Raw genomic sequence first — 11,660 nt, forward strand, 5'->3', positions numbered from 1 at the left:
ATTTGTTGTTGATTCTCCAGTTCTTTAAGGTGTAGAGAAAGCTGTTGTGTTCTGGATTTTTCAATTTTTTTGAGGGAGGCTTGTATGGCTATGTATTTTCCCCTTAAGACTGCCTTTGCTGTATCACATAGGTTTTGGACCAAAGTGTCTTCATTCTCATTGGTGTCCATGAATTGTTTCAGTTCTTCTTTGATCTCCTGGTTGATCCAAGCATTCTTAAGCAAGGTGGCCTTTAGCTTCCAGGTGTTTGTGTTCCTTCTGAACTTTTCCTTGTGATTGAGCTCCAGTTTCAAAGCACTGTGATCTGAGAATATGCAGGGAATAATCTCAGTCTTTTGGTATCAGTTGAGTCCTGATTTGTGACCCAGTATGTGGTCTATTCTTGAGAAGGTTCCATGTGCACTTGAGAAGAATGAGTATTCTGTTGTTTTAGGGTGGAATGTTCTGTATATATCTATGAGGTCCATATGTTCCAATGTCATTCAATGCTCTTGTTTCTTTATTGATTTTCTGCTTTGATGATCTGTCTATTTCTGAGAGAGGCGTGTTAAGATCTCCTACAATTAGTGTATTCATATCAATATGACTCTTTATCTTGATTAACAGTTTTCTTATGTAATTGGCTGCTCTCATATTGGGGTCATAGATATTTACAATTGTTAGATCATCTTGGTGGATAGTTCCTTTAAGGATTATGTAGTGTCCTTCTGTATCTCTGACTACAGTCTTTACTTTAACATCTAATTTATCTGATATGAGAATCACTACCCCAGCCTTCATTCCGATCAAAATTCCACCAGCATTTTTGAAAGAGCTGGAGCAAACAATCCTAAAATTTATATGGAACCCAAAGAGACCCCACATTGCTAAGGAAATGTTGAAAAAGGAAAACAAAACTAGGGGCACCACATTGCCTGATTTCAAGCTTTACTACAAAGCTGTGATCACCAAGACAGCATGGTACTGGCATAAAAACAGACATAGACCAGTGGAACAGAGTAGAGAGCCCAGATATGGACCCTCAACTCTATGGTCAAATTATCTTCAACAAAGCAGGGGAAAATATCCAGTGGAAAAAGACAGTCTCTTCAACAAATGGTGCTGAGAAAATTGGACAGCTATATGTTGAAGAATGAAACTCAACCATTCTCTTACACCATACACAAAGATCAACTCAAAATGGATCAAAGGCCTCAACGTGAGGCAGGAATCCATCAGAATCCTAGAGGAGAACATAGGCAGTAACCTCTTTGATATCTGCCACAGCAACTTCTTGCAGGATATGTCTCCAAAGGCAAAGGAAACAAAAATGAAACTGAATTTTGGGGACTTCATCAAGATCAAAAGATTTTGCACAGCAAAGGAAACAGTCAACAAAACAAAGAGGCAACCCATGGAATGGGAGAAGATATTCACAAACAACAATACAGAAAAGGGGCTCATATCCAGGATCTAGAAAGAATTCGTCAAACTCAACACACACAAAATAGATAATCGTGTCAAAAAATGGGCAGAGGTCATGAACATACACTTCTCCAATGAGGACATACAAATGGCTAATGACACATGAAAAAATGTTCATCATCACTAGCTATCAGGGAGATTCAAATTAAAATCACCTTGAGATACCACCTTACACCAGTTAGAATGACCAAAATCAACAAGACTTGTGTTGGATGTGGAGAAAGGGGAACCCTCTTACACTGTTGGTGGCAATGCAAGTTGGTGCAGCCACTTTGGATAACAGTGTGGAAATTCCATAAGAAATTAAAAATAGAGCTTCCCTATTACCCTGCAATTGCACTACTTGGTATTTGCCCAAAAGATACAGATGTAGTGGGGTACCTGGGTGGCTCAGTGGGTTAAAGCCTTTGTCTTTGTCTCAGGTCATGATCCCGGGGTCCTGGGATCCAGCCCTGCATCGGGCTCTCTACTCAGTGGGGAGCCTGCTTCTTTCTCTCTCTGCTGCCTACTTGTTATCTCTCTGCCTACTTGTTATCTCTATCAAGTAAATAAATAATATCTTAAAAAAAAAAGATACTTTTGTAGGGAAAAGAAGGACCAACTATACCCCAATGTTACACTAATGTTCATAGCACCAATGGCCACAGTCACCAAACTGTGGAACGAACCAAGAAGCTCTTCAACAGATGAACGGATAAGGAAGATGGGCTATATATATACTTTGGAGTATTATGCCTCCATCAGAAAGGATGAATACCCAACTTTTGTATCAACATGGACAGTACTGGAAGAGATTATGTTGAGTGAAATAAGTCAAGCACAGAGAGTCAATTATCATATGATTTTGCTTATTTGTGGAGCATAAGAAATAACACAGAGGACATGGGGTGATGGAGAGGAGAAGGGAGTTGAGCAAAATTGGAGGGGGAGATGAACCATGAGAGACTGTGGACTCTGGAAAAGAATCTGAGGGTTTTGAGTGGTGGGGAGTGGGAGTTTGGGTAAGCCTAGTGGTGGGTATTATGGAGGGCATGCATTGCATGGAGCACAGGGTGTGGTGCATAAACAATGAATTCTGGAACACTGAGAAGAAATTTTATAAATAAATAAATAAAAAGATAAATAAAAAATCCATTTGTAATGTCTTAATATTATAAAATAATGAAGAATAAATGTAGCAAGTTATAAGGAAAACATGTACTCTGAGAGTAAAACATTTGTTGAGAGAATATATGCACCTTAATATGTAGAAGAAATGCTGTCTGTGGATAGATTTCTCAACATTATTAAGAGGTGAGTTCTCCCCTAAGGCATTTCCAGATTTACACTTTCTCAAGCTTAATTACAGGAATGTATTGAACTTTTCCAAACAACTTTAAAACTCATATGGTAATACAAGGGTCCTAAATTAGGTCCCACAGCATTAAAAGAGAAGGAATTTGAAGAACTTACATGATCTGATTTCCAACAATGTTACCAAACTGCTGTGTTCAAAATGATGTGGTATTTTCATAAAGATACCTGAGAAGACCAACAAAGCAGAATAGAGAGCCCAGTAGTAGACCCACACATATATGGTCAACTAATCTCAGTAAAGTCTATAGTCAACTGAGTGGTGAAAAAATGGTTTTTACAAAAAATGAAGGTGAAAATATTGGGCATCATTACCGCACAAAGCAAAAACAAAAACAAAAACAAAACAAAACAAAAAAACAAAGAAAGCAAATCAAACTTTTATCTATATATCACAACAGTAGAGATTAATTTAAAATGGACTCAGAGCTATCTGTGGAAAGTAAAAGTTAAAAAAATGTTGGTGTAAAACATAGGAGAAGATCTTCATAACCTTGGGTTAAAAGACAAATTTTCTAAACACGTGGAACGAAAGTGTCCCAAAGAGGGGTGCCTTGGTGGTGGTGAAGTTGGTTAAGCATCGGAATGCAGGTTTGGGCTCAGCTGGTGACCTCAGTGTCCTGAGGTAGAGCACCCTCGCTGGACTGAGCACTCAGGGTGCAGTCTGTTAGAGAATTTCTTGCCCTCTCCTTCTGCCCTTCCAATACGACAATTATCTCTCTTTCTCTCTCCTTCTAAAATAAATAAATATATCTAAAAAAATGTGTCCATAAAAAATGATGTTTTTTACTTCAATAAAATTATAATTATGAAGCAGAGCTAGTATACAGAAAAGGATGAACTAAATAGTTGAGGATGTCAATTAACTGTTATTCTTCTCTAAGGGTTTTCCACATGTGTACACAGGAGAAGGTTAGAGATATGACCAGCAGTCTCCTGAGGTTGATCTGTGCAGACTAGCTCTGGAGCACAGCTTGGTCAACACTGGACACAATGCTGGTGTAGACAAGCTCTAAATCACTGGGTTACCATGTGCTTTAAGATGAAGTGCTAGAATCCCTCATTTCCTCAGGGTTATTAAACATTTAAAGCTCCAAAGAAAGCAGGAAACCAGAATAAAGCATTTTCTTGTTTCAAGTGCTTACTGGCTACCTGAACTAGTTATTCAAACTTTTGAACCTTCTGTGTTTTTATCTACATAGTAAAGCTAATAATATGTGTGTCAAAATATGCATTATCATGAACAATAAGTAATACAATGAGCTTAATCCAACCAACAATCTCTCAGCAAATTTTTTATCCTTTGGCTAAGTAGATTGATCTGAAACAGATTAAATATTATAAAATTTTATATCCTGACCCTTATTGCATGTGAAAGCATCACATGCAAGGGCTGGCATGTGGAAGAGAGACATACTTGCTTCCGTGCAGGCAGATGAGGCTGAGTCTAAACCACCTGTGACTAGCCAGTGAGCAGAGAAGGACCAAATGGGAAACACATTAAAGGTTTTGCTGTACTTGGCTTCTTCCCTCTCATCTTTCCACATTATTTTTGCATTTCCTGCTTCCCAAATTATGGAGAAGAGCTGTTTCTTTCTTTCTTTTTTCTTTTCTTTTCTTTCCTTTTTTTTTCTACCATTTTCCAACATCTCATGCATCAATGCTAACATCATATGAATTATAATACCACAAATCACTGATTTCATTTATCTACTTACCCTGATACCAAAGAACTTGATAATTTCAAAAAAGAACAACAAAAACAAAAAGGACTGTCAGTGGCTGTCTTTGGTGCTCCTTGTACTACCTCATTACTGATTTCCTGAAAACAAACCTGATACTATTATTACTACAATTTCCCTTCTATCCTTCAGAACACTGGAAGAGCACATGGCAGCCACACTAAAGCTTTTGGGGGCCTTCAGGGAATAAGGGCCAATTTTTTGTCTCCATATAAGCATCTGTGGAACCTTTATACCCAAGAGCACGAAGCACATTTATGTGATGATAGCTTTGCAACACTTGGTCAAAGACCTGTCTAGAAATGCCTTTGGCAATATAATTACATAAAGATTTCAAAAACCTATTAATTCTCACGTTGCCACATGTTTGTATTCTGTTCCTCTGAATCAAATTGTCTTCAGAAATAAGCGTAAAATAAAGTGATGATTCCTAGGACCTATATACTCGTGTTAGTGTTGCAGGGCTATATATAACCCATTTTGCTTATTTTCTTCCTGAACTATCATTAAGCAGTTAATCAGCTTTTGAAACTCCCAGGCTGCTTCCCTGAGGGATGAAAATCTACTTCTTGCTTCAAAGAGTCTTACTGAATATTAGAAGTACACTTCTCTTGTAAATTGTAGAAGGTTTAGGATTTGTTGAAATTTTCAAAATGTTTGCAGAGAATTCATGTGGGTGTGTTTGAATTCCAGGTTTGTAACTCTCTGCAGTGGATTCCAGATTTTGGTACTAGGGATAAACAGGCAGAGTGAGTATCTGAGAAGGAAATGCTTCCTGATGCAGCCCCAGATCTAACCAGACAGCCACTCGGATCTTATGGTTAGTCAATTACTTTGTCACCTTGGTTTGTGAAGGGTCCCACCATACATGTGCTAGAATAATTGCATGCTCTTTATTTTACTTCTATACAATTTCATTCTAAAGCATATAGCCTCTCTTGAAGCATATGACAATTTGATTACTATAAAAATGTTTCAGCACACTTGAATTTTAATGGCACATTAGCTATAAGCAAAATTCTGCCTTTTGTGGTGCAAAAGAGTAGAGTTAGATAACCATCTTCAAGTAGGCAGTGAATTTCATTGTTTCCCCAACTCTTGAATAAATGCTCTCTTCCATATTCTGATTAAGAAATAGACAAATTTATGCTTGAATGTGTACTATAACAGAATTTCTTATATTTCTTAATTTCTTATATTTCAAAACATCTGCCTTCCTAACATAGAGTAGTTTCATGAGTCAACCATGGTAAATTTATAGCACCTTACATTCTGTTACACTAAGGGAAAGTTTGAATGTGTAGTAGATACTTTTATCTAAATATGACAGGTTCTATTCATTCATAAACAGCAAAATACAAAGGTATACATAATTTTTATTCAATAATATAAAAAAAATGCATTTGCATACTTTTTTTTTTCCAATTTATTTATTTTCAGAAAAACAGTATTCATTATTTTTTCACCACACCCAGTGCTCCATGCAAGCCGTGCCCTCTATAATACCCACCACCTGGTACCCCAACCTCCCACCCCCCCGCCACTTCAAACCCCTCAGATTGTTTTTCAGAGTCCATAGTCTCTCATGGTTCATCTCCTTTTTGTAGAGAAAAAAATTGGAATAGTGATTAGCATTAAGAAACAAGATAACCAATGGATTATAATATTAACAGAATTTCAGTAACAGATTGTTCAAATTGGAGTTGAATCATGATCATACTTGGTAAACTCATATTATGTATGCTCTTTTTTAAATTTTCTTTATTTTTCCCTTGATTCTGTGTGTGTGCATGACAGTCTGTGGTCTTAAATTAGTCACTCAGAGAGGAAAGACTGTAAAAGAAAAATGACGATTTTGAACCACACACGTCATTGTGTATTTCATATTAGCTCATGTGTTCCTCACTAAAATTCTGCATTTAAGATTGATATCTTAGTTGTGAAATGAGAAAGAGGAGACATAAAGAGATGAATCCATTTGCTCAAGAATCACACTGGTCAGTTGGTTTGAAATGCCTCAGCATTTCTATCCCTTTTTGTGTTGCTGCTGTTTCAACCCCTTGTTCAGTGTTACCTCAAGTTCTTTATTTACCAATTGTGCGTTGAGTTTTTCCATGAGAGGGGTCCTCGGTATCACTTTATTGTTTTATGACAGTAAAAATTTATTTATGACAGTAAATCTCAACTGATTTCTCCCTCTTCCCTTTACCTCTCCTAACAGCACTGATCATAGGATAACTTTCCCCAGAATACAAGCTGGGTTTTGTGCTACTGGAGGTAAAATTCCAATGATGACCTAGAACACAAGCAGGAATCCTGTTGAGGAATTTGCATTTTTGTAAAACTGAGGGCAATTTATTTCAAATGTTTTAGAATCAGCAAACCCTAGAATATAGGTATTCTTTTCTGCTCAGAGGACTCAAAAGAGTTTTTCCATACTGCCCTTCATGATATCCCTCTCAGTGCTCTCCCATGAATGATAGCCCCAGACTGAGGAAGAAACAGGATTTCTGTCTTTTAATACAGTGTGTTACTTTTCAGTCTTGAGAAATTACCTAAATTCTCTTGCTATGTCTCTTCTGTGTAGAATCAGATATTTGAATTGGTCAAGTGATTTCCATATTTTTATTATTCACAGCCTACTTTGATAAAAGTTGTCTATAAATCAATTTGTTTTAGGTATATCTGAAATATCGATGTTGTTTCTACCTCATAAACAAAGATTACTATTCGTTGCAATAAGCAAAATATTGGTCAATGATTTTCACACCCTAAAGCTTTTCAGTACTCCCTAGTTACAGTTACCTGCTGAACACTCTGTGACATAATTATTTTATTCTGTTATATAAAGGAAGACAAGGATCCTTGACCCTGAAAGCAAAGTAGGAACAAAGTGAAAATTTGTCTATTTATGAGGTTAAAATTTTGAATAGTAATTTAAAAGAGAATTGATGTCTTATGGTACAGGGTATTCTGAAAATGCCATAGCTGCCACCTATTTGCCATCTAAAATCTTCTTAAGGAATATCAATAACATAGATATTAAATCTGGAAGTTTCTACAAATGGTGGTTGCTAAATCATATTGTAACATATTGTATTTTAAATAGACATCTGGGGGCCCAAATATGTCTGTCACTTGAGAGTCAGACTACCATAGAAAGTAGGCTACCTTTGTAAACCCACTAGAATCAGATATTCTCCCTTTAGTGGGTAAAATAGCTCTTGGATGGTTTCTTTTTATCCCACATTCATTTTACACTGATTAAATGATGTCTTAAGATATACATTGGACACAAAGATGCAAATTCCTTAATTTTTCATTTATTCCTTATTACAAAATATATCACTGAATTCTAACTCAACAGAAAGTGTGTCTTCAAGTTACTTTCAGTATCATCCCCTTTTATTGGCATTTGATATTTAGATTGTATCTCAATATGAAATTTTCTGACAAAGCCATGACAAGGACATAATTCAAAAATAGGTGGGCAATTCAACAATTTTATCTTTCCTTTATCAATTGCTACCACAAGCATCAATGGTAGCATATATATATATTTTTTTTAAGATTTTATTTATTTATTTGACAGACATCACAAGGAGGCAGAGAGGCAGGCAGAGAGAGGAGGAAGCAGGCTCCCCACTGAGCAGAAAGCTGGATGTGGGGCTAGATCCCAGGATCCTGGGATCATGACCTGAGCTGAAGGCAGAGACTTTAACCCACTGAGCCACCCAGGTGCCCTGGTAGCATATATTTTTGAAATAGTATTTAACTTACGAAATATAAGTATAACAAATGAATGGGTTTCTTGAATATTTTTCAAAATTTCAGTCATTAATTGATATTCTCTCTTTTGCTGTATTGTTTTCTCCTGCTCTTTCCTTTTAATGTGAGAGCAATTCCATTGGTTTAACACAACCAATTGACAATAGCTGACCTGATGGGAAAGTATAGTATGCTCAACACAACTTACAAATCAGTAGTTCAAACAAATGTGAATTTCTTCAGGATTCATTCCCAGAAAATTAAGACAATTTCCTGATCATTTAAAAAGAAGGAAAGTTGAAGGGCTTGGGTGGCTCAGTGGGTTAAAGCCTCTGCCTTCGGCTCAGGTCATGATCCCAGGGTCCTGGGATCCAGCCCCACATTGTGCTGTGTGCTCAGCAGAGAGTCTGCTTCTCCCTCTCTCTCTGCCTGCTGCTCTGCCTACTTGTGATCTCTATTAAATAAATAAATAAAATCTAAAAAAATAAATAAAAGAAGGAAAGTTGATTCTATATGTAAGTTATAAGAATTGGGAAATATGGGGGGAGAAAACTTTCCTTGTTTTAGACTTAATAAAGTAATTAGTATTTATTTATTAAAAGTATCTATTAGAGTATTAATAAAGTATTCATAGTATTAAAGTATTAATGAAATTAATAAAAGTATTAAAAGTATTAATAGCCATACTAAAGTCTTAATAGCAATAACATGTATTTTCAAAATAGTATTTAAATATTTAAATAACTACTAAATAATATTGATAAAAACATGTAATTATTCTCATTATTGCATTATAAATGTTTTATGATAGATTTACAAGACAGCATAAAAATAATAAGCAGCTCAATTTCATAAACAAGAATAATTGTTCTTAACACTATTTATGAAAATACGCATTTTAATAAATTTTATATATAGTGTTCCTACAGTTAATATTCACCTAGAATTATCTTTTTATTTTTTTCCTACTTTCAGAAATGTAAATCCTTATGGAAGCCTACACAAAAGCCAACTATATGAAAAACCAGAGAAACATCTCAGAATTCATACTTCTAGGACTTTCGTATGACCAGAACATAGAAATATTTTGCTTCATGCTCTTCTTATTCTGTTATGTTGCCCTGTTGGCAGGAAATCTTCTGATCCTTGTCTCCATTCGATGCAGTTCCCTTTTTCACCAACCCATGTACTACTTCCTCATCCACTTATCCTCTATGGACATCTGCTATACCTCTACAGTTACACCCAAGTTAATTGCTGACCTGTTAGTGGAAAGAAAAATCATCTCCTACAGTAATTGCATGTTACAGATCTTTACCATGCACTTTTTTGGAGGCATTGAGATCTTCATTCTTACTGCCATGGCCTTTGATCGCTATGCTGCCATCTGCAAACCCCTCCACTATGTGATTATCATGAACAGGACAAGGTGCCACCTCCTAGTCTTAGCTGCTTGGGCTAGTGGGGTCATCCATGCCTTACCTCTGTTTTCTACTGCAATTGGTTTGCCCTTCTGTGGTCCCAATGAAATCGATCACTATTTCTGTGATATTTTTCCTTTGCTAAAGCTGGCCTGTTTTGGTACCTACATCACTGGTGTCCTTGTGGTTGCCTTTTCAGGTATGGTTGCCTTAGTAACCTTTATTGTCTTATTTGTTTCTTATGGGATAATATTGTTCACTTTAAGAAATCTCTCAGCTGAGGGAAGACGCAAAGCTCTCTCCACCTGTTGGTCTCATGTCACTGTGGTCATCTTATTTTTTGGGCCTGCAATCTTTATCTACCTTAGACCACCTACTACTTTTCCTGAGGACAAAATATTTGCTCTATTTTATACCAATTTGGCTCCTATGTTCAATCCCTTAATCTATACTCTGAGAAATTCAGAGATGAAAAAAGCAGTGAGAAAAGTTTGGTGAAAACATCATTGTTTTCAAAGGACTCACACTCTTAATTTGAAGAGGTTCATTGGCTAATTGACTCTGAGAAAGAAAAGAGGAAGATGTGAATGAAGAAGGCAGGGACTAGATCATGAGGATTATGAACCATCACTGATATGAGGGGAATGAATGGATGCAGTAGGACTACAGAATTCAAATGATCATTGAAAAAGTACTGATCCTTGCATACAAAAATTAATTGTGAACTAAGTTAATTTTGTGGCATATTAACAGGGTATAGATAGGGGAAGCTTCATGAAAGAAAAAGATAAGCCAAAGCAAATAAATCAAGGATATATTATTAGTTATTTATAAAGGGAATTATCTTAATGATGGTTTTCTTAATACATTGCACTTAGAGGCCAGACGACACAGTGATGAACGTTCTTTGGTAGTTCAAAAGTTGTAATGTTAAAAGAACAATAATAATAATAATCTAAAACTAAAAGAATTAATTTAAATTTCTGATAGTACATTCCTTAGTTCATACAAATTAGTTGCAAAAATGAATAAATATTTAGAGTTGAATCTGTTTTATTTCTTTTAAGAATTTATTTATTTATTTATATTTTGAGAGAGAGAGAGAGAGAGCGAGCATGCACATGAGTGAGCAGGAGCAGGGCTTCACGGGTGGCAGGGTAGAGGGAGAGGGAGGAACAGACTCCCCACTGAGGAGGGCTCCTGATGCAGGGCTCTATCCAAGGACCCTGGCTACTGAACCAAAGGGTCAACTTTTTACAGAACTAAAACAATTTAGCAATCCCACTCTTTGGCATTTACCCAAAGGAGCTGAAAATTTATGTCCACAAAAAACCACATATTTAACAGTGGCTTTATTCACAATTGTTCATACAACTGGAAGCAGCCAAGACATCCTTCAATAGGTGAGGATAGATAAACTTCAACATTATACAGTGGAGTATTACTCATTGCCAAGAGAAATGAGCTACAGGCTATGAAAAGGCTTGAAAGCCCTTCCAATGTGTTCCTAATGGTACTTGCATTCAGCTCTATCCCAGATATGAGATTCTTCTTGGCCTTCCTTGTTACTAAGTTTCTTCTTTCAGGTCTTACTAACTAGACATTTAGGAGCTCAGTGTCCAGCTCATAACTGGGTTCAATAATAATTATTGAATGAATAGATGAGCCAATAGCCACAACTGGATTGAAATGATTGTGTTTTCTGCACATTCTTTTTCACCCTTGGTCTTTGTTATGAATCCTCTCCTGGGAATCCTCTAAGGTAACACATGCATATTCATTCTGACGATTCCCTTTCAACTTTTGTGCCCCTTTTGGTGTGTTTTCACCTATGAAATCTTCCTGAACCCCCTGGAATTTGCTGTGTGTCCGTCAAACATGCTTGACCCTGTGCTGTCACTACTGTGTGTCG

The 11,660-nt window shown here is 36.4% G+C and overlaps 1 protein-coding gene across 1 annotated transcript; it reads left to right on the top strand.

Annotated features, from left to right (window-relative positions):
• The first annotated feature begins 9,343 nt into the window (after positions 1 to 9,343).
• On the top strand, positions 9,344 to 10,246 carry LOC122912929 (olfactory receptor 4P4-like). The gene has a single exon (XM_044259327.1). It carries the CDS (start codon positions 9,344 to 9,346, stop codon positions 10,244 to 10,246), a length of 903 nt encoding a protein of 300 aa, XP_044115262.1.
• The last annotated feature ends 1,414 nt before the right edge of the window (positions 10,247 to 11,660 follow it).

This window comes from Neovison vison, chromosome 7 (assembly GCF_020171115.1).
Source record: "Neovison vison isolate M4711 chromosome 7, ASM_NN_V1, whole genome shotgun sequence".
In the NCBI taxonomy this organism is placed as follows: Eukaryota; Metazoa; Chordata; class Mammalia; order Carnivora; family Mustelidae; genus Neogale; species Neogale vison.

Bases quoted from the DNA above. Each gene is read 5' to 3' on its own strand.
- LOC122912929 (XM_044259327.1), top strand. From the start codon at position 9,344: ATGAAAAACCAGAGAAACATCTCAGAATTCATACTTCTAGGACTTTCG.